General features: G+C 29.7%; 1 protein-coding gene and 1 pseudogene across 51 annotated transcripts in view; one reads left to right on the plus strand and one right to left on the minus strand.

The window, feature by feature from the left end:
- RIMS2 (regulating synaptic membrane exocytosis 2) overlaps positions 1-25,416 on the minus strand; it is a 593,954-nt gene that overhangs the window by 176,709 nt on the left and 391,829 nt on the right. For 22 of the 50 annotated variants that reach the window (XM_081070114.1, XM_081070124.1, XM_081070110.1 and 19 more), the window contains 2 exons: positions 19,140-19,319; positions 18,121-18,230 (listed from right to left, as the gene is read on the minus strand). In XM_081070114.1, the coding sequence (XP_080926240.1) occupies positions 18,121-18,230; positions 19,140-19,319 (290 nt within the window). Of the gene's footprint in view, positions 1-14,750; positions 14,820-17,295; positions 17,329-18,120; positions 18,231-19,139; positions 19,320-25,416 lie in introns of all 50 variants that reach the window. The other 28 variants (XM_081070156.1, XM_081070112.1, XM_081070155.1 and 25 more) reach the window with 5 other exon arrangements.
- LOC308506866 (ragulator complex protein LAMTOR5-like) lies at positions 24,939-25,297 on the plus strand (annotated as a pseudogene). Its single transcript has one exon. The product of its transcript is annotated as a ragulator complex protein LAMTOR5-like (transcript).

The raw sequence follows: 25,416 nt of genomic DNA on the forward strand, positions 1-25,416 counted from the left end.
CTTTGATCTATTCAAAATCAGACACTAAAGCTCATCATAATTGTATCACAAACCAGACTGCTAATAGAATTGACCACTAGAAAAGTACTGTGCTACTGAATGGATTCATACATTTGCCATATTTTCTTTTCCCTTCCCAGTCCACCCATTTCTCAAAGAAAAGACAGAAAAATCAGAGTATATTAATATCGTAGGTAAGGTGAATTGCATCATATTTGCATTATTCATTCTATGCAAAATTTCCTTATATATATTTATCATACTGCTAAAATAGTTTCCTTGCATGTTAAAATGAAATCAGTACAAATTGTATAAAAAAAAACTGCTTAAGTATATTCCATCTCTAAGAAAACATTTAATTTTTTTTGCAGAAAACATAAAAACAACAAACAAATGATGCTTTTTCTCTACTTAGTATTTTCCCATATCTTAGATTATTTTATAATGGCATTGCAGCAAGTTTTTTATGTTATACAGATTCAAAACTCTTCTTAAACCCATTCATTAATTTATTATAGAGAATAACTGAGACACATAGAGTTCAAGTGACTTACCCAAGGTCACACAACAAGTTCAGTGGCAGAACCAGAAATAGAACATAGGTCTCCTGATTGATTACCAGGTCAATTTTCGTTTTACTAGATGCTAAATGACCCAATAAAAACATGTGAAACAAAAAGTCAAACAAGGAAAAACCAAAAAAATCTTCTCTTGGTGACACCTAACTGGATATATCTATTATATAGTATTTAAGTAGAATTTTTTTTAAAGAGTATGTGGCAAAATGATGCAAGTATTATAGTTCACTAATGCTTTTACTTTTGTGAGAAATATGGTAACACTTGTCTTAGCACCAATAATTTACTATTTTTAAAGAAAATTATACAAAATTTGTATTACATAAGGATAAAAATGAAAGATTTTGGCAATGATCTCACTACTAATTGAAAGTGTCATTAAATCATTTTTCCATCATTTCTTTGAATGGGATCCATTAAAAAATAGATCATAACTAATATTATATAAAAATCATTTAACTTTAATTAGAAGACAGAATTTTCATTTAAATCATAAAATCTCAATGTGTAACTTACAGTTTTACCATACATATTTTTTTAAAAATTTTGGCTTTCTTGTCTTCCTTGTTACTGTTTTTTATTATATACTATTTGTTTTAAAACAGCCTCATGCCTCATTTTGAAAGAGAAACATATATCATTTAAACAGCTATGTCTTATTTAAATGGTAATAAACTATAAATTCTTATTTCACAGATATTATAGTGGATTGTAGACTTCAGTGCACCTTTAAGAAGCTAAAAGTACCCCTTCCACTCTTCCTATCTCCCTACTTTTCCTTTAATCAATACTTCGCCACAAATATTCTACTTTGCAGTGCTGTTAATGGCAGTCTAATGAGAACTCTTTCCAATAACCAGTAAGAGTGATTAAGGATAGTAAAAGTATACCATCTCTTAGGTGTCCATACTGTCACAATTATGGCTGAATCTTAAAATTATAAAGAGAATGTACAATATTTTTTTAGTTCATTCATTCCCTCATATGAACAAAAAAGAAATAAAATATTTTTATATATTGTACTGTAATAGATGACATTTATAAAACATAATGAATAACTCATAAACACCATCTCATCACTTATAGTAATTATTTTTCAACAATTATTTTTAAATTTAAGGTACGAACTAGGTGCAAACTATAAAAAGAATGGGCTTTTAATCAAGCAAAATAGTACTATATATATATATATATATAGTTGTCTGTATTTGTTTTTAAAATAAAAAAATCTACTGAAGATAAATAGATACATAAAATAATCACTTTCATTAATGTATTTGGTAGAAAAAGTAAGTTCATGAGAATGAATATTATGTCAGATTTTATGTAATATTTTGTACAAACCAAAAAGTTTTCCCTTGCCAATATAAATAGTATTAAGTATTATATTTAAACCAAACACAACTAAAGCTCAAACAAAATAATAATCTGTAATCATATCAATTAAAAAAGGCATACACTTGTGGCCTATTTACCCATGAATGCAGTTTTTAACAAAGGTGTATAATATCGATTTGAAACTTTGTTGATTAGCTAATGTTCTCATTTATCAACATTTATGACAGATATAATATTGGTCCTATTATCAGATTTAATTGTACTTGAGTAAACATATGTTCTATAGACGTAAGCATTTTGCTTAAAAGATTCCTGACAATGAAAGAGAGGCCTCAAAACTTTAAGCGTATATTAAAACTTCTACATAATTAAAAGCTGATCATATTATGAAGGCTTTTTAAAGGTCATAGGAGTCTTAGAATGTTTACTTTGGGGACAGGAGAGATACCTTTCAAAATGAAACCTAAATAAGCATCTACTTAGTAAGAATCTCAATGATACAAAGATTTGGATAGACCTAGAATATAAAAATAAAATGCTTCCCAAATTTACTAATTTCAAACTAAAACTTCTCCACTGTGACAAAAATCTGTTGAAAATATCTCAATTCAAGTGATTTGAATTTATTTTTAAAACTAATTATTACTCTCCATACTTTTGTTAACAACTGTAAAATTATTGAACTCTTACAATAAATTCTACCTATTAACATAGGTAGAGGGAGAAATCTCTAAAAATATTTCACTATTTTTAATGATCACCAAGAAATGTTAATATTTTAAATGTGTTCTTTCTTTTTCCCAGCTGTGTTTTTCTGATTCTATCCTTGAAGTCTGATACAAAATGCAATTTTAAATGCAGAAGAAAAGTATATTTACAGTACGTATTGAGTCAATTTAAAATAATACATTTTGAAATTATAGCAGGCTATCATAAAAAAGACAATCACTTAAGAACAGTCTCGACCTCATAAACTTAAATGTATGTTCAGAGGTAACTGAACTAATTTTAAGTGAGCAATTAAACTCATAAATCATGAATTTCCCCTTATTTAAAGGAAAGCATGCTTGTTAACAAAGAATGCTGTATTTAGGTCTGAGGGAGACAGTAGTATTAAATTACAAAATTTCATCAGTTGATTTGTGTTGTATAGAATATTTACTTTGTTTTACATCACCTTTTTTTCTGTCAAAAATAAAAATTAATTCTACAACAAATCAGAAATAATTAGAAATTACCAACTGGCTAATATTGACCAAGAACAACCTTAATTCTTTTATCCAGACTAGATGAATTTGATTAGCATCCAATTAAAAGAGTAATTTAAAATATTGATTTAGGCTGAAATAATTGTTTCTATTTTTAAGATATATCAAAGTATTCAAGAATAAAAGAAAACAAAAGTCCATCACATCAAAAAAAATCAAGAAAACAATTTAAAGTATAAAATTCACTAACAAAATCATCTTCGAATATCTACTTTTTTTAAAAGATAAGTTTGACAAAGCATAATTTCAAAGGTAAAACTAAGGAACATTATCCCTACCTTCATCACAGTTACAGATCCATAAAGAATACAACATGGAAATATCCATGTTGAAAAAAAATTAAAGGTCAATATATTAACTAAATGACATAATGGTAAAACTAGGCACTTATACACACAAGGTGTTATAGTAAGTGGTAAAACATAACTCGTTACTTTGAATATTTTCAATTTCTAAATACCTGACAATCATACAGTAACCCAGGAAAGTGTTTCATTGCCCTCAGTTTTCCAGAAAAACGTATTTTCCAGATAAGATACAGCAAGGTAACATTGTTATGATTTTAGGATAAATAAAATAAGGGTAGTTAAGTCAATTCAAGATTTTCCTAGATATAGTACAACTTGCACTTAGAAAATAACAAATCAAGGCAGATAATCCTTTCATAAATATAATCAATTAATTATTAAACACATTGGAAATCATTTAAATTAATCTGAGAGTAGATTCTGAAGTATCTAATTCTAAGAGTTTCTCATTTTAGAAGAACTGAGAAACTATCAATTCTAAACATTCATTCAGTCTAACTGAAGTTAGCTTTCTCACCAGACATTTTTGTGGGACGAGTTTAAGGAAAATATGAGATAAAATAATTTATGTACAAATATGCTATTTTCTGATATATTTCTAATTATTATAAGAACAGAAAACTCACAAATCTGTAATTATAATAAAGTTCAATAGATTAAAGTTTGTTTGCAATATTTAATATAATTGAAATTTAATAACTGAAATAACTGCATTATTATATACCATAGTATTCTAGGTTAGAATCAGATTGCTCATTGGAAAAAAATGAACAACAGACTTTCCATGCCTATATATCCTTGATTTGCATTAAGAATGTTTTGTTAAATTTATGGCCTAAACAAAATCTAATCTACAGTTCACTTGAGGAAGACATTTAGTGATTTACTCCAAACATTATCTATAAAACTTGTGATGTAAAATCACTTGATTTTAAAGAAGTACATATTTTATATTCACACCAAAGATATTAATATAAATATTATTTTCCCTGGGCATCTTCTTCTATACTTCTGTGAATTAAGTTAGAGATACTGAAAATATATCATCCCTTTTACTGATAATCCTCTTAGGACAGCCTAGTTCAGAGATGTCAAGAATTTTCTTTAAAAAAAACAACTAGTCCAAAACCTATAAAGTTCATGAATACATTTATCTCATTTTCTAGTCTATATAATGCCACTTAGCCCTTCAGTTCTATAGTCTTATATTTAAAATAAAAATTTCAAGTGATTTTATCACTTCAAAGTTTCAATAATTAAAAATATTCTCTACATACCCTACCTTTTTTTAAGAAAAACAAAAATATTTATGGAAAACTAGAATTTAACATAGCATTCACTACCTTTGCACATTGCATACTTACTCATGATATTTGGGGTTTGAATATCCAGAAATTTCCTAGTATATAGAAAAATGCACAATTGCCAAAATAGAAAAAACTATTAACATTTTAAACGATGACATTAAGGCACTCTAATTGCATTAATCTTCCTCTATTAAACACATAGTTTATATTCAATTAGAGGGCTTAAGCGATAAAAAAATATATGCTACATACAAGAATACACAAATTAACAAAATTTAAAGATCTTTAAGATTTTGTTTGTGAGATTTAAAAATATTTTTTAGCCACATTGCATTGGTTTATGATTTTAATATACAATATAATTTATTTACATATATATGGCCACAAATATGTTCACGTAATCAGATATGAGGGCAAACAAGACAAATAAATAATAGTTTATGACCAAAGATAATCCACATCACACAATACAGGAAGGGCAGATTATCACAGTAATAGTATTTGTTATATAAATCATAACATAAAACTAATTTTATACATACTATTTACTTTTTTAAATCCCCTTAAATATACTAATATATAATCATAATATACCATTATTTTCCAAATGAACTGATTCTTAATCAAAGATGAGAAAACATGTAAGATATTTTTTTACAACTTCATGAATATATTTAAAATCCCAATATGAAATACAATTTATTTTTATTACATTTTAGTATATAACTGTTTTACTAAAAGAGAATTCACAGACTATGACATTTGCACTATGGCATTTTTCCTTGCTCTTCAGTCTTACGCAATGCAATACATTTTTCTCAAAGCACCCTATTCTCCTTAATAGCACCATCACAACAGTAATAACTCAGTCATCAGTATAATTATGTTTAAGTTGTGCATATTTGTCTGAATGTAAGCTCGCTCTATGAGGGTAATGACTGCATCTATCTTGTCCACACCTATAACTCAGGGTCAACCACACTGCCTGGCCTACAACAGGATAGCAATGAATACTTGTTAATAGTTAAATTTATACATTGATGTATTTTAAAATATTGGTTTTAGAGATCTAACAGGAAATGAGTCACCACATAAAAATACATTAACATAAAAATACATTATCAAAAACTCTATTTGCATTTAAAAGTTTTGAATACAATTTTCAATGTACTCTCATTCAATTACTGATTAAAAGTAGTACTGATTATTCAGTTAATTGATTATCTTTGTACTTTGTTTCTCTTCCTTTTACTCCTGGTTTAAGTTTTTGTCTTCTACTTAGTTAATCATTTCTCTCCAAAAAAAGAAGAAAGAGAGTGGAAAATGAAACCATTTCATTTCAACTCATTGGTGAAATTAATAGTTTGAAGAGACTCTTTATTGAATTCACATACTATGCTTTCATTCCTTGTTTTTGTTGGCAGTATTTTTAGCTTCAGAAATTGTAAATAAATCATTACTGGTATATGGTATAATACCTTAAGAGCATTTGCAATGAAAAACAAGGAATGACCTACAAACACAAACTTTAAATAATATATTGATGTTTCACAAACTTTAAATAATATATTGATGTTTCTATAATACGTTTTAGGAAAGCAAGTACTTCTTCATTAAAAAACCAATTTGAGTTAAAACAACCAAATATACAAATCACCATTTGTGCTTATATTAGTCAATTGTTTTTCTAAAGAAGTAATCTTAATAATAAAATAATTGTTATTTCCAAAATATGTAGAATTAGCTTTCTAAATAAATCTTGAAATAAAGTGTTCACCACTCTAATTTAAATAGGCTTTGCAGAGTATAAAATTCACACCAAAAGGAGTAAAATGAGGTACAACAAGCACACACGTATTTAAAAAGCATGAAATGCAATGCTTATTGTCTCATGCTTTCAGTGGTTTTCCAAACCCTGACAAACCTGGCTCAGATTGGTGTTTCTTTTTCGGCAATGGTATGTCATCAATTATTGTACCATTCACCTTTTTCTGTTGGTCTTCCCATGTAACTTCTAGTATATAAAAAAAAAAAAGATAATAATAATCAGAGCTTCTCAGAAACATTAGATCATGTTCATAATGAGAACTTGAAAGTACTGTACTTCAGTGGTGCCTCTCTCTCTCTCTCAAGAAGATTATTTTATTTTCCCCTAAATTGAACCATAAATTTTCAGTAATAAATAATTAATGTTTTAAATATAGGAATGTGATATTTGAATTTTTAAAAATATATCTCAAAAATCCAAAGCACTAAAACTCATTGCCGGTAAATTCCAAAATTTATTATCAATAAAATGAATGGGGCCACAGTATGTATGACCAAAATGATAATTAAAATGGTTTGACAACTAAGTTTTTTCTTAGTCGCTATCAAATAATATTAATTTGTTTTAGAAATAAACATTTTGTTAAGCATTGTTTTTTTGTGGTGAAATGAAATATCTAAGTGAAATCAAAATATAGAATTTTTATATGTATCAAGAGAAAATCCATAATTAGATTTTAATATATGATAAGATAAAATGGCTATTTATTTTACTACATATTTAGTACTTTTATTAAATGACAGAAAAATTTATGTGCTATGAGATATGATTTCAGTAAAAATTAGTAACAGTTTGCTATCATTGAATATGAACTACCTGGCTTATCTAACATTATTTAGAATTATCTGTAGTGTGGTATAATATTGATTCATTCCACAAATATATAATTATTGCCTATCATAATCTAGGCATATCTAGGAACTGGGGATGTAATAACAAACAAAACAGACAACAACCCATGCTCTCATTAAGTTTATAGTCTAGTGGGAAAAATAGACTATAAACAAGATAAATGAGTAAAATATTTTGTGATTTATATATTGATTAAGTGCTAAGAAGACAAACATGAAGTGAGAAGGAAATAAAATGCCAAGTGTGATGCAAGTTTCAAAAGGGTAGTCCTGGAAACGCTCACTAAGAAGCCAAATTTGAGTAAGGTCTAAAGGAAGTATGGGAGTTAGCCATATGTTTATTTGGGGAGAGAACATTACAGGCAGAACAGTATTTGCATAAGTCCTGAGGTGGGAGCATTCTGACATATTCTGGAAAAGCATGGAGGTCTCTATGGCTAACGCAGAGTGAACAAAGAGGAAAGAGGTAGAAAATGAGGTTAAAGAGGCAATGGAATGGAAAGTGTTGGGAATACAGATCACATAGGGCCCTGTAGGACACATATCAAAAAAATTTACTGATCACCATTTAATCTTAATCTCACAGTAGCATTCATAAACACTTAAGTATAAACTTGCCTTTCTTTTTATTCACGTTTCTAAAGCTACACTAGAAGACAAGTAGATAATTACTATCTATGTACATTTTACTCTCTGATGCCTTATCCACCCCTTTGGCCATAAATAGTAAAATACTAACATTTAATAATATTAAGCTAAGCAAAACATAACTAGTAAGATGAAATCACTGCCAAAAATGGAAAAAATATATGATAAATTCCTTGTTATTTTAAAGAATCCCTGATTTGCTTTTAGACTAATTTTGGTCAAACGGTCCTTCATCTAAGTTGGCAGGGAATGTTGCATTTAAGAAATATCAATTAATGCCACTATAAAATCCATTCCAATTCAGATATTAATCAAATTTGTAAATTAGGCAGAGGAACGGGCACTTTCCTCATGCTAGAAGCATTCATGAGAATAGAGAAGCAGCAAAACAAAGCGTGTACACATCCTGTCATCCTAAACAGTATCTAACTCCTAGAATGCCTACAGAAGCAAGCATCCATTACGAAGAGTAATCAAAATTATTTTATTTCTGTTGGTTCCTTTGTAATCTGTTTTCCTTCTTCTTCCTCCCTCCCTCCCTTCCTTTCTTTATTTATAAAATGATCTATATTTGAATTAATGTCAGCAACTATACATTGAGGCTCAAAGGAACAAAATATTTTTCCTTCAGTCTCATTATGTATCTTTACAAATGTGACTGTTTAAGTAGTAGTATGGTAGGGTTCAGTCTATAATCCCAACAGTGAGTGACTCACTAACAGCAAACAAAATTAATAAAGAATAATACAATATAAACAATACATTGGAAACAAAACTATTTGAAACTTCAGACATTATCAGCCACATTCCACAAAACATGAGGTTGTGTTAAAATTCGTATGGGATACTTCCTTAGAGCAGAGGAAACTGAGTTCCAAAGAAGTTAAAAGCCTTGCCAGAAGTCATAATCAGGAGTAAAACTGAACTTATGACCCAAGTATTGACATCCAATGGAATTCTCTAGACACTATGAAACTTTAAAAGTCCTAACAACTTAACCAGTTCTCTGACTTAGAGAAAAGTATTCTAAGCATTTTCATATTGATTTTTACACATGCACTGAAATATGTACAATTGTATTAGCACATTAAATTGTATTAAATTGCAATCACATCCGATTTATTTCCCCTTGGCATTGTTTCTTACACAAGCTATTTGATCAAGAGTACTAACTTCCTAAAAACTACTAAAAATATGTATTGAATAATTGGTTCCGGGTGATGATCATAATCAGGCTTAATTTGACTTTAAATATAAAGTTTTCAGATTGTGTTCTGAAAATACAAAAAGATAAGAAGACATTCCTAAGAAATAATAGTAATGATAGCTCACACTTATATAGTTCTATTATGTGACAAATACTGCTCTAAGCAATTTAAATGTATCAAATTATTTTAAAAAATAAACTTAGAACATATCTATACAGCAAGTAATGTTATTTAGAAAAACTTGGGCTAGTCCTTGGGCCTAGTTTGCCACTGTCCTACTTCCAAGGTACGCAGTGCTCTACCACAATTTTTAGCATCACTCTCCCCACATCTAACTTTCTCTATTCACAGGCTCTAACTTGCTTCCCATAAAAATATCTATAATAATAGCTCAAGTCTGTCCCCTCAGGAATATTTAAATTTCATTGTCTGGTAACCTAAACCTTTATACTATTAAAATAATTAAGCCACTAGAGAATAGCAGAATACAAAGTACTATAACAAGTAATGGGAGAAATATTTTGGGCTGAAAACCTACCGAGACCTCCTCAAAACTTACCTGTTCTTTACAAAGCTGACTCTGAATATGTGTCATAATCATAAGACACTTTATGCATATAACATGCTATAGAATAATTTTACCAGCTATGTTTCATTTTTTGTTATCAATATATTATTATTGTTTTTTTCTCGTGAGCTCCCCCAAAGCAGGGAATATACCTTATTCATCATTCCATCCTCATTTTCAACCTAGAAAATAGCAGATAATGGTTGGATCAAACTAAACCATTAGTTAATATCTAAAATAAATGGGGAATGCCACTTATCTGAAGAGGCCTGGTATATAAACGCATGAGGTTGGGAGTCAATACTAGAGATGAAATAGAGGGAGTTAATTATCCTGTAGAATTCTGCCCTTTTGTCAGTAAAGGAAAGCAGTGTTATTAAAAGATTTATAAGGCTCCTCCCAAATCTAAAAGTCTTGATTCTAAATCTAGGAGCTAAGCCACAGAACACTGATTGATATCTTCATAAACTATAGGCAGAGGGCTCCAAGCAAGATGGCTCTACACAGTAAACTGGCAGATCTGAATTTAGAAGGCAAAGACTGAACACAAAGTTTCCGACATTATGCTGTTCTCCTGGCCTCTCCCCTCAACTCTAGATTCTTATTTCTTTTCTTCCCTTTACAGCCAAACTCTTTCAAAGGTGTCTGTCCTCACTGTCTCCATTTCTCTCTTCTTTTAAATCCATTCTAATAGGCCTTTTGCCTGCTCTGATGCCACCAAAACTGCTTAAAGCAGTTTAATATGATGATTTCCTATTTATTAAAACTAGTGATCATGTCACACTTCTGATAATTCTCTCCTGCTTTAAGTACTTTCTTTCCTTCCATTCAAAATCACTATACTTGATGGTTTCCCTCCTATCTCTCTCCCTTTGCATTTTAAATAAAAAGAGGATGGTGGTAAGACCACCATTCAACCCAATACTTTGACATTGCTAACACATGGTTACAGCCGAAATTCAGTTATTTATTTATTTATTTATCTATTTATTTATTTAATTGTTATTATTTTTTTAACTCTAAATATATAAGTAGAAGCAGGAACATCCCTTTAACCCCTGGAAACTTACTCATGAACCTTACTGTGAAATCTGAAATAAAAAATAAATTTGTCTCTCTCAAAGAAAACAACAAGAGGATATGTTAGGTACTTTAATCATAGATAGATCTTAATTATAGGTAGATCATCAAAAGATTAAACTAAATAAAAACACGAGTTTGTTTGCCTATGTAAAATAGACTAGTTCTCATCTTTCAAATTTTTATTCATTACCTTCTATTTAGGTCCAACTATACTTACATAGGATTGGTCTACATAATAGGGATGTTTTACAGTGGAAAGGATTTGTATGTAAATAATAAAAAATAAATTAATAATAAGTGCTAGTGACCGAAGTCCCAAAAAACATTGCCAGTAGAAACTTTACATAGAAGATCAAAGGAAATAATTAAAAAGCAGACCAGTCTGGAGGTGAAAGATTTAACAATATTCAGGGTCAACTAGAGTTCAGAAAACCAATAAAATCTGCTGAGAGTACTTCATAAGTTAAAATCATTTAACTTAGTGACTTCATTTGAGGCAGATACTATCTTGATACATTTAATAGCACGTAAATGCAAAATGGCATTAAATGTTCTTAAAACTTGTTGCACCCTAATAATTGACTGAACAGTTAAGAAGATACATTTACTCTTTCAGATCACTGACATATATTTAAGTACACATGAATATATTCTTTCATAGGTACTAAGCAAAATTCATGGGAGTCAAGAAACATAAAAATGACAAATATATAAATACACATCGAGAGCTCATTTAAATTTTCATTGTTTTATGGAGAATGCTCATAGTTTATAATATGTGATTCAATTTTATGTATTTTGTTATATTGTTTTGCTTTTTTATATTAATAATATCCTAACATATTTTAGGAATTTTATACATGGAGTGGAGTTAATGAATAACACAGTAAGAAAAATTATAGAATTATTTTAGGGCTAATTAGATCTTACATGTACATTGTAGACATTATTTACAAAAGATTAAAACCTGGAAGAAAGAATATATTCAAGACTAAAGGTCATTTCAACTATATTACTGAAGCATACAATTATTCATTTCTTAGTGTGGCTGAATAACAAGAGCAAATTGTTATGAAATAGAGAAATTTTAGAATATTGATTTTTTAATGTATTTTTTAAGATGCTGACATTCTAAATCAATAAGTATAGCTATATTTCATTATCAATTATTATAAAACATACAGTCCTATTTTGAACTTAGTAGTGGTGGGTTACAGAATTAAGTCCCCAATAGTTCTCAGAAAACTAAATTTAGTATTAAAATCAATCATCCTCTTTTACTCACCTACGCACTATCTGTAAAATATCTGCAAATGTTATAAATGTTCGTTTAATATTACTGAACTCATTAAGTTCATTTCACTTTTCTACTCTAAAATTCTGCTTTATGCTTTTAAATATTATTAAAATAGTTCAATTTTTAAACAATTTAAACAATTTTAAACAGTATCTATGTTGTATTTTCCTAAATGGATGACTACTACTATTTTCATCACAATCTTATTCCCTAACATGACCAACAAAGCACAACTTCTGATTTTTAATGTTATAAATTTCAATAGAATAAGATTTTTACCAGAATCCAATAATAAAATAAGTAATTTAAAGACAAATTTCATATTCACAAGTATATTTTTAAAAGAGCAGACACATTAAATATTGGATAACTTAAATTGGGACTAATACTTGTATTTATGCTTATTTAATTTGAGAAAAGCACATTCATGCACATCACAAATTTCAATACTGAGTGTCTAATATATAGAAAGGAACTATTAACTTTATATTAGACTTGCCTTTTTTCCCATTATTAGGTGGGCTTGGTGTTTCTCCCTCATTGTCTTTACAACATTGAAAACAGACAATAGTGATTAATTATTAATGCCATTAACAACCCAAATAAAAACCAAGCACATATACCACAAAAGATGACATCACACACTGGGGAAACAAATCCATGCACTAAACATGACACCTCACATTAACGAACCTAAGGGTAAAGACTATCCTTCCTAGCTTCTAAGAAAAGTAATAAAAATAAAAATAAAATGAGGAATAGTAAGTCATTTATAAAGTTAGGAAGATTACAGTTATGTTTTTATGCTAATTTAAGAATTGAGGTAATTCATGTAACTTAATTTTGAGAATAAAGCATAAGCAAGAAACTGGTTAAACAAATGGGCTTCTTTTCTTAATGAAGTTTAAAAAAAGGTGATATGTCAACTGTAACTAAAAAAAAAAAAATTACAAAATAAAGTGACAATTTTTTTAAAGGGTGGTATTAACTACTGTTGAAGTCCCCAAACTAACAATATCCTAAAAAATGCCTTTACTGTGAAAGCTAACCAAAAACAGTGTGAAAGCCTTTCACTATTCATATGGACTAGTACTGCTATGAGATACACAGGAATGGTCAGTAGAAAACAACTGCACAGCTAAATTAAAATAAAATTCATTCATACAGCAACACAAAAAAATAACATAAAAATGATATTCCTATAGCATGATAGGAAAATGAAAGTATGTGACAATCTCGTAATTAGTATACTAGAAATCCAGAACAGTATAGTTATATATTTCTATAAATATGCATTTAACTTGCCTTTGTTTTCACTATCAGATGTACTTTCATGATTTTTCTCATCTGTATAACATTAAAAATAGTTACTAGTAATTAGCAACTGCAGCTTAAGAAATCTTCTGCCTTAAACTACAAACAACACTGAAAGAATGCATCCATGAAAATATGTCTCATGCACAAGTTACATAATGTGACTGTTTTCACACAGTGGTAAAGGAGAGAATATAAGGCACATAAGTACACTCCACTACTCATGAATAAAAACTGATGATGAGTCAAACATGATAAAATTAGATCTAAAATTATCTTGTACTGTTTAAAGAAATTTAAAATTTTTTTAAAGCTGACAGCTTAGATAAAATTAGGATTCAATTCTGAGTTTCAAATAAAAATACTGAAAATTAGATAAAAGAAGTATATAAATATATTTACGGATTATATAAAAATTTAAGTTTTAAAATCATTTCTGGAACATTTTTATAAAGAAAGTGGCAAAAATTATGTTATGTAAATATAATAGGGACTTAAAAACACCAAAATGAAGTTGTCTCTATAAGCATTTAAAAAGAGGACTCTTTGGGGAGAAATTATGATGACTAATAAATATTAAAGCAACATTGAGTTGCAATGAAGAAATGGAACCTATAGTTAATTGTTCTTATTTTAGAAAAAAATATGGATAAAATGATGATAGCCTCTGAAAGTTTTAAGAATTAAAATTTTGGAATTTATATTTTGCTCTGTATTTACTTGTAATTTGCCTCTACAAAATAAAAAATCTTTAGAGAAGAGGTTGGGACTTCAATGTACCTTTACTTAGTGTAACACATGGTAAAATACAGTGTTTTAGCAGGTACTCAATAAATATTTTTTAATAAATAAATGAACTGAAGGTAAGATGGGGTAAAATATAAAAAGATTGTGGTCTGAGGTGTTGTCTATAATATTAGTTTGATTTAAACATTTAGGAAAATGTTCAGATTGGTAAATTAAATATTCAGCTATGTTACCGAGATAGCTTATATAATATCTCTCCATTTAAAATTAGGCTATTTATTTCAAAATTAGTCCTGAAAACCAATCTGTTCTTTATTGTACATTTATTAATTTAAAGCTCAAAGTCTTACGCAAAATTGAAAAGCCATTCTTCTAAAACACTCAATTATTTAGACACACAGACAGACCTGCCTTGACCTCTTCACCCTGCTTTTCTCCCCCCTGCTCTTCCACATGCCCAGTTTCTTCATTATCTTCTGTATTTGCACAAGTAAAAGTAAAAAAGAGATAAGACCAGATATGTATATTTGTACTCTTAAGCGAAACAATAGATTTCAAATTTTTTCATGACATAGTAGTAATTATAAAAATACTAACAGTAATTTTAACAAGTTTCTGACATGCTATGGAAGCAAGTAAGTATACTGGTAATAAATGATCACATTGTGTCCTTTTATAATGACTTTGATTTGTAAAAGAGAAATTGTGGCCCCTAAGACATTTATAATACGTGATGACTGTATAAAGCAGAGAAAATACGAAATACTTGTCTATAAACTTGGTATATTCTTATAAAAATAATATTATAGAATTTTTTTTTCTAGAGAAACAAAAATGATATTATAAACTATCATTTATTTTTATAAAATGCCAGTACACAAAAATTAGGGAAAAATTTTTAAAAATTAGTAATACCTTACAGTTGTTTAGTACATTATACTTTCATTATATTGCTATTTTCTCTGGTTCTCAGACAAAGAAGATGACTAATGCTGTAGTACCATCAAGGCCAACATATATAACGTTTTAAACTAATTTAATTAACAGACAGAAATGTAACCAAAATCAAAAGGAATTAAATTAGGACTTGTTCATTTTTTTGAAGTTGAATAGGATTAGAAAATAAACTCCAAAATAATGCCATTCAATTACAACTTCTTAGAGATAATCCAAACATAATTTGATTCAGACCATCAGTTGATAGTCTATTTTGGGTTAAGTACCTTTAACTTCAGTTAGAAGTTGAAAGCTTCTAAAAGATATATACTGACTTTAAAGCTAAAGAAACTTGCACAATCATGTATCCACTGAAGTCTTCATATTAAAAATTAATAAACACACTGTTAAAGTCATTCATACTTTGAAGCAAAACAAAACAAAAACCAAATAATCCTTTTCTTTCATACTGGAAAGCATAAGGAAGGTTTTGGCTCTCTTTCATGCATAAAAATGGAAGGGTCACAATAGGGGACATTAAAGAAAAATGGGATTTTAATAGATTCTATCGGGCGAAAAACAGTAAATAATATGTTTGATGACAAGCCCATTAAAAACTTCCTCAACCCTGACTTTCAATATCAACTTATGTCAGTTTTCTAGTAAATTTATCACTACAAAGAATGGAGCTACTCACATCTTAATAGACGATCGGTATAAAACATGTTAAAATCGAACTTTTAAAACAGTGTGACATAAACTATGTTTCTGACTTCATATGCCAACAAATGACAAAATTTGAGAGATAAGAAGTACCATATGTACTACAGAACTTTACTAATGGAAATTACTTTTAAAATTATATACCCCATTCTTATGCAACTAATTGAGAATTGTAGAAATGCTGCTGAAATCTTTTTATCAGGCAGCATAACAGACCATTAGTCACGACAGCATTGAGTTGTTTAAAATCATGGTACATAGTAAATAGGAAGGACCACAAAATAGAAGTGGGTAATCATTCAATTACAACAAACAAGAGCAAAACTCATTCCACGTTATATAAGGCAATGCAAGTATTGCTGCCCAAATGCAATGCAGTTGAAAATTTGTTACAAATAGGTTATAGAATATGAATTTTTACATAAATACATAAAGCATGACAAGATTATTTTAGTGGTAGTTTATACACAATTTAAAGTAGCTTTTCAGTTTTTAAATAAATATTTCATGCATTCATTCAACAAATATTTATTGAGGGCTTATCATGTGCCAGGCATTATTCTATGTGCTGGAGATTATTCAGTAAATAAAATAGTTAACAATTCTTTAAAGTTACAAAGTCAATTTCAGAATTCTATAATTAGCAGAGGAACTTTTATTGTTCTAGTAAATGTATGCCACTCCATATATCACGACTCAATATTTTCTCTTGAGTCATAATATACTATGACAATAAATCTGTAGGTATTTATCTTTGATATACTGTAAGCAGTCTTGCTACAACATGAAAAATGATGTAGGAAATACAGACCACAAACACTATCTAATTCAATAACTTTCTCTTCTGGAAAGCCAAATTTAATAATTAAAAGATCATAAATACAAATGAAATATATGATGACAACTGTAACTAGACTAGGTGTATGTACATCCTCAGTGACATAAACACAGACTGCAATTGATATCTTTGGTTAAAGTCTTGCACAAAACATAGAATTCTGCTTAAAAGGCAAATTAAATTTGTTAAAAAGAGGGTATCTCATCTTGTCGCTTAAAAGAAGGTAAACTCTTTGCACTTTTACTTGATTGAATCAAAGAAATTTAACTCCTTGGTATAATTTCCAAGTAAACCAATAGTAGAAAATTTTACTAGAAATCATAAAACAAAATAATTTTACTGTATATAAAAGCCTATTCAACGGAGGGACACCGATTGCAGTTGGGTTTATTTTTGCTTACAGAGCCCCCCACAAAGGCTGTCAGCACAAAACAAACCCTCCTTTATGTACAGACCTTCATAAGGTTCTATCTCCTTGACTCCATTGTCTGGGAAAAACAAAATAAAAACAAAACAAAAGAGGGAACCAAAGCACAGGGGTTAAAAACAACAGAAATTTCCAAAGGCACAGAATGTATCATCTATTAAAAAAAAGTCAAATGGTGACTTAAAAAAATTTTTTTTGGCACAGCACATCCAGTTACTATATAAATGGACCATTTAAAAATGATTAAAAATTATTACATTCTATCATCTCATGCTTTTAGAGGTCCTTTATCCAAGAATTTATAGATGTTTGGGGAATATGTTCATTTGTGTGTAAAGCAAATAATGCTTCTTATGCAAAAATTTGAAAGTATTAAAAATATCAGTACAACATGCATCTTTCTTTGTATAGTCATGATTACCTTTTTCTGGTACTCCAGTTTTGAGAAGGATCATCATTGTTGTGCATCAGCTAACCAGTCCTTTGCAGTGTGTGAAAATTGATTTGGCTAGTTACTAATAAACTTTATGTAACTATCAACAATTATATAAACTTAGTTGTAGCAAAGAAATATCATCCAACTGCTTATTTAAGAGCATTAAGTTTACTTTTTAAAATGCATTAATTCAAATTTGGAAAATGTGCAAGAGTCATAATAGTAGGTTATTTTACCTCCATATATTACAAATGTTAGATGCAAAATATGTAATATTGAACTATTAGCAAATGCAGCTAAGGCATTCAATTAACAAAAGAAGAAAACTAACGCAAAGTTAGTAAAAAAAAAAAAATCTTGATTCACCTTAGCTTCCTTGTGTATTTCCTATATGACATGATTAGAAATAAAACTTACTTCTCTCCAATGTTCCCTTTGGTGGAAGTTGTGGAAGTTGTCGACCCCTTCGTCCTGCCACTGGAGTACTTGATGGGCTTGTTTGGACAGACCCAGTACGAGGATGAGACCTACAAGATACACCATTAATATTCATTTTCAATAAAATGAGTTAAATACTTTTAATACATTTGGTTCATATGATAGCTGTACAAATGCAATTTTAAAAGAGGTTTCTTTAGCTGCTGATTAAAAGGTTAAGAAAGTAGGACACAATATGGATGTCTGAATAATTACCTAAACAGCCACAGATGTTTACACTTTTGTATAATATGCATACATACACAGATACATGCACAGAAAACCCTACAGTAAAATCCATGGAATTAAATGTAAATTAGTATTCTATCCATGTGAAAGCAAGAGGAAAATTCTGCAGCTCAAAAAATAAAAGGTAATTCTTTACATTTCTTTCTACCAGATATCAAACTTTTAGCTCAAACCTCTCTCGCTTGATCCAAAGAGATTTTTACTCAGGCTTATATTAGATATCGCTTCATTAGAAAATACTGATGAAACTATAAGTAAAACCCTGAACAATTGAAAATTCAGCTAACGTAGATATTAGTCCATACATTACATTAGTATTGATAGAAAGAAACTAAAAATTTAGTTTTATTTATTGTAGTTATGATTATTAGTCCAAAAGTGATGCCTAATGAACACAAACAATTTCTCATTCTGTAGGAGAAGAACATGATAGTTATGAGGTGCATTATGCGGGGATTTACCCAGGACTCCTGATAAATGAGAAATCACAAAACAAATGCAGTCAGGACACTTAATAAACAAATTACAATGGTAGCCACACACTATTATATTCGCTGAATATAAATAGTGTGCTTACACTGAAAAGGTTAGTATCGATTGTTCTTAGTGATCAGCCAAGGATGATGGAAGAGACTGTTTAGCTGCTGGGAAAATAAAATGGTGTGCTGGTGGGGCAAAAGGGGAGTTAGTCTGATTGATTTATCTTTCACCTCGATAAGGCAGGTGAAGGAGGGGCAGATCTTCCCGTCATTAATGAAGGCATCGACCTCATGAGGTTCGCGTCAGGACGCTCAGTGGATCTGGAGCGGGTGGTGGTCCGCTCTGGGAGAGGCCGTTGTTCTGTTGATCTGGATCTGTGATATGGCTGTCTATCTGCTGCTTCACAAACCCTGAAACGTTAGTCAAAAAGCAGCTCAGTTGATCTTTAGTGCCCTTCTGCTATTTGGTTATGATGCATCAAACTGATTTTGAAAAAGGTAATTGTTTAAAATTATGTAAAAAAAAAAATGTCTCTTCCGCAACATATTCTGAGTAAATTTTCATTAAACTTTAAGAATTTTTAAGGAACCAAAATCTGCCTTTCATAGCAATTCTCAGTGAAGGTAACAGGAGTTGCTGTTATAATCAATGACAAACAAAACTGCCTGCTTTCCAAAGTGAATTCCCTTTGGACCATGCGAAGTATTCTATTTTAAAAGAATTCAATGACTTTTCCTAACATTTTCAAAAGAGTATAGAAAACCATAGAAGCACTATTCTCAAAGCCCTAAGGCTGTTTATTGTACCAAGGTATAAAAGGCTTCAACACCATCATAGAATACTGAATACAACTGAACATCAAACAGAAGAATCAAAATGTTATAAGAAAACAGTGCTACTTTGCAGTCTGTAGCCGTATTTAAACATGATCCACAAGAAGAATCACTGTGTATGAAACTGTTTAATCAGTCATGCATGCCATCTATCTCAGTGCACTTAAGTGATGCCAACCAATACAAGTCCAAGAGGGTATCAATTGGTTGAAATAATAATGGTTCTGAAACATGTGAAATCTCTTTGACCACAAATAAATCAATACCAATCCTAATCCTTGTTGAAAGAAATATACTTAAATATAAGTAACCTATCATTATTGATTTTTTTAATCCTTTGATTCTAGCATAATGCTTTTAACACCTAACATGTGCTCATAAGTGTTTTCTAACACCCACTTCATTATCTGTGAGACAACCCTAAAAATACTAGCTTTGACTCTAGAACTCCAAAGTAATACACACTCCAAAGCATACATCAGACCAAACTTTTACCTCCCCATGCAGTTGTAATCACAGAAATGGAAATGCTTATATATTATAGATAGTAAGCAAGCATTAGTTTTCCTCCAGACTAATGTATCAAGGACTTCCACTTAACCTGTAAATTCTCTCAATCTTATTTTTAATAATAAAAAATGAAAGCAATTAAAGAAAAAGAAAAAAAGAAATGACACAATTCCCCATACATATTTATTATATAGCATACAATTTTGGACCAGTAGACATTACATTAGATGACTTTAGGAAATGAATACTGGGTTTGTTCTACAACATACCTTGTGATTACCTAACATTTTAAATTCAGAGGGTAACATATAAGTCAAATAATTTTTAAATATTTTTAAGTCCATGTATCATAACATGATTGATTTCCTAAAATAATTTTAGTATTTTTATACAGTGTAACCAGAATATGTCAAAAAATCAAAGATTAAATGTAAATGCATATATAATATTCAATTACTTGCCAAAGAGAGGGAAAAAAGGCAACCTGACTGTTTAAAAAAATCATAATTCTTTTTCTGTTCCTGAAAAACTATTTAAGAGAGAACACTTCTCTTTAGAAATATGCTCAATAATTTGCTAAATGTTTTTAGTGTACATATCTTTGTATATCTTCATCAGAATAGATAACTAGAATCAAAGGGATATACATATGTTAGATTCCTTAAAACCTATTTTTGAGAGTATCAATATTTAAGTTATTTTCAGACTTCCTATTTTCTTAAGTTAATAATAAACTTATTTCATTATATACTATGTAGTAACAAAACTTGGTGGAATATCTAAGACTACCTAAACAGAAAAGTAGGCTAATATTTCATTAATTTATGCAAATTTTGATTTATTCTGATTCTATCAAGCAATTTTTCCAAGTGTAAAGTGAAAGGTTAGGATATACACTTTCACATCTTTGACAGTATTTTTTGATAATTGAGATACATAATTGTGAGCAAAATACAGAGAATCATTTCAAATGTGCTGCTATGTTTTATGTCCTCAAAAGGGTGTTGTTACTTATAAAGCAAAAAGATCAATTCTTAGGAAACATACCTTAAAAAATTACATCTCTTTAGTAAAAAAGTTGTTTGAAGACTACAGTGAGTTTTAAATTTTACTTATATTTTCTCTCCATATCATAAATAATATAAATTATATGACTTCCAGAGTGTGAAATTAAATATCTGTCAGTAAGTAAAACATCAAACGAACAGCAGAAGAAGGTAGAAATTTCATGAAATGCTCCACCACAGTTAAGGAGAATGGACAGCTACCATATTTGAACTTTGATAACACAATGGAAGGTCAAGATAGTTCCTGATCCCACAATTGGGTGAGAATAGGTCTTACTAGGTAAGAACTAAGATAATCGCTGAGAAAACTGAAAGTAGCAAAACCTAAGTTTCATATGTAACACCCAGTCTCATAGCAAGTTCTTTAAGGGACTAATATAAAACTTGAGAACTCCCACCTAAATTCTTAGTAAATTTTAATATTAAGACAAGAACTTAATTTTGAATAGTAGCAACTGAGTAGCAGGAAATAATAGATAACCATTTGCAAGGCATAAAATATGTTAGTGCCTACTTGGAGTTCTTAGCTTGGGGTCTGTATTTCAATATAAGTAGTTTCCTTGGTAACCCTACTTATTTACTTTACTTTATGCATTATAAAACATTCCTAAATAGTGGCTATAGGTTTTACAAGATTTCCAAAGGGTAAGCCATTTAAATGGTTAGGAACCACTAAACTATAAATTCAAATCTTTCTTAGAAAAATAATTTGGTTGTCTTTAAAAAAGTGATTTAATATATGTCATAGTTCTATTTTAATAAATATCTTATATTTTCTATAATATGTTTAAATTAATTCACTTTTCATATGTGTCATTTACCTGTACAGATAGAGATTACTGCTCCGTCGTATTTAGTGGCCGCTATTCCAAACTGCAAGCATTTGGAGAGGTACGGTTAAATAGCCCTTCTACAAATAGAGCTAATTCATACTGACTGACAGTATTGTAACAAGAGCCACTATTTGTTACACTCAGCTTTAAAAACATATGATAGCATATGCAGATTTTGAGATGAGGATTTCTAAAGGAAAAATGATTTTATAATCATCTAGTAAAGTTCATTTTGAGTCATATTTCCTCTCCGTAGTTATTCTTAAAAATGTTTTAAATGTTCTAAGTATCTGGCACAGCTTCCTGCTTATTTCATCATTTTTGCTACTTACTTACCCTATTTGCAATCAAAGTACAAGGAAGTTATGCAGCATAACAGGGAAAGAAGCCAATGTGCATTCTTTTCTATAACACTATATTAATTATCATAATGACACGATTCCAGATCAACATAAACTCAATGTAGACTATCTTTCTAGATATGACAGAAGAATACTAAGAATACTCAAAAAACAAAATTAAAAACAGCCAGCACAATGCAAAGTTTCAATATACTATTGAGATATATCAATGAAAAGTGTCCTAGAATATAACTCAAACCCTATAGCCTTATAGTCTACACTCTATCAGAATGTTTTATGTCATGTTTATATTGTAAAGATGCCATAATAAATGTAACGGGTTTCTTGCAAAATAAACCTGTAAAAAGTAAAGCTGTTTAGGATTTATTTTTCTTTCTATAAAGAAATTATTTCTTTATCAAGCAGAAATCTTAAATTTAAACAAAAATCTGATGTATATCTGAAGGACAAGAAGTATAATCTCAGGCTTGGGGCAAAAAAGGCCTTCCCTGTACCCATATTGTGTAATATAGTAAGGTGATTAACAGCAGAAGCTTTAAAGAAAATATCTTGAATATCTAGAGAATTTCTGAGCATTAGCTGCATAATAGAAGAAATAAATATATAATAGAATTTTAAAATGAGACATTTGAGGGTAATTAATATACCATATATGTTTGTATAATTTAAAGTAATTATATGACTCAACCATATAATTTTCACATTCATCATAATGTGCAAGGTACAAATTTAACTTTTTAAAAATTCTAGTTTATATTAGTTTAGCATTACTTCCAAAGTTAAAAGAATTGCAAGACAAAATACTCAACCATGAAAATCATGGTAAATAAGTATTGTGTACAAATAGGAACATTTTATTATTTTGGTGGAAGATACATTATTTATCCTTGGGAATGATAACATTTCTCTGCAGAACATTAGAGCTCAGTTAAACATACATTCTGTATATCTGTTAAAAGTAAACAAGATTATTAGAAAATAACAGCAATATCTAGTCAGCCAAATTAATAACAAACTAAACGTTAAAATGGTAAAAAAAAACAAACATATATTGATGAGAGAAAACAAGACAACTTTAATGTAGAAAAACATATTACTATTACCCATAAGCCTATTTTATTATAAAAAAGAGAAGTAAAGTGTTCTCATATCTGGAGGCATTTTTTTTTAAATAGTCATTGTTGGAAACAGCAAGAAGATATGATTAAATATCCCAATTTCCTCAAGAAAATTAGGCAAAATAGAATACTGAACAATAAAGATATACTATGTTATTAAATATGCACACACATAACATATAAAATGTAACATATAACATATAAACATATAAAATGAAACATATAAAATGTAAATGTCTTGAGAATATTTTGAGTAATTTATTAAATATTTATAAATATTATTGTTATTTAAGTTTTACTTCAAAAAATAACAGAAACAAAACCATAAGCAGGATTATTTACCCAGCAACAATTTACATGCAGCAAGTTAATACACCTTTAAAATATACATTTTCAAAGTTATATAATTACCACCTTCTATCTATAAAATTTTTATTTTACTAAATAAAAAATTTCCAGTTTCGGTGGATTTTAAAGGTTAATAAAGTCTGTCAGCTGTAAGAAATTCAAGTTATTCCACCAAGGTATTGGCCCCAGGTTTTCCCTTCCCGGTCCTCCAAGATTCCATAAAATAAACATTTTAAAGATGTATCTCTAAAGAACTGAATTATGCATTGTTATTGTATTATATGAGTATTATATGAGTAAATTATATTATATTATATGAGTAAATGTGATGAGGCATGGTCCACACGCTAGAATATCTGAGTGTTATGTTCAACAGTTTCACTGATCAACTTTGACAAATTCACTACTCTTCCTTTTGTTTTGTTATCTTTACATGGTTTGTGGAATGGGCATAGTATAAATTACTCATATACACTGCTGCCTGCTACCCTTAGCTGTCACTTAGTGATATCAGCAAAATAACATAGTCAGAGGTAACAGTCTGAGGATTGATTAATCTCCCCTAAACACACACACACACACACAAACACTCTAACAAAACAAGAAGTGTACACATTTTCAGGCATAAATGTTATCTGCCTCAGTTACTACTGACTACTGGATGTCTGTCATTAAAAAAATACCAAAGAGGGAGAAAAATAGGGCGCAAAGTCAAGAGGCAAAGCAAAAAACAGAGTCAGACTCAGAGATGATGCAAATACTGTAACTATCAGATAGAGAATTTAAAATAAGTATGATTGATAGGTTAAAGACTGTAATAGAAAAAGTGGACAACATGGCTGAACAGCTAGAGAAATTTCAGCAGATAGATGGAGACCACAAGAGTCAAATGCGAGGTCTGTGGCAGAGAAGACGCAATGTGCTGAAGGGATCTGGGCCACAGCAGACAGTGGGTGGCATGGAGGTGACTTCAGAGCAGCACTTGGAGGAAACAATGAAAAAACTGCCCATTGTTGGAGTCCTATGCCCTGTGCACAGATTCACAAGGACTTGATCTGGGCTGCTGTGGGGTCCTGTCAGATGAGCATGCTAGAACTGCTCTATCTAGCCTAGCAAACAGCCAAGCTAACCTCTGACCCCACTGATATTCCTGTGGTGTGTCCAGAATCAGATAATGGAAACGTTACTATCCAGAAACACAATGGCATCACAGTAGCAGTGCACAAAACGGCCTCTTTGATGTTTTGTATCAGTTCTCCAGCAGTCTCACATGGGGACTTGATCCTCTCCATGGTAATTATCTTAAAGGGCTATTAAAGTTCAAATAGTTAGGCCATTCACTTAATGTGCATTGGGTACTTTCCTACTAATTTTAGAGTACACTGCTTTTTTGACACTCTGTGGATTGACTTATCAAAATATTAGTATGAAAGGTC

This window comes from Rhinolophus hipposideros (genome assembly GCF_964194185.1).
Source record: "Rhinolophus hipposideros genome assembly, chromosome: 13".
Lineage (NCBI taxonomy): Eukaryota > Metazoa > Chordata > Mammalia > Chiroptera > Rhinolophidae > Rhinolophus > Rhinolophus hipposideros.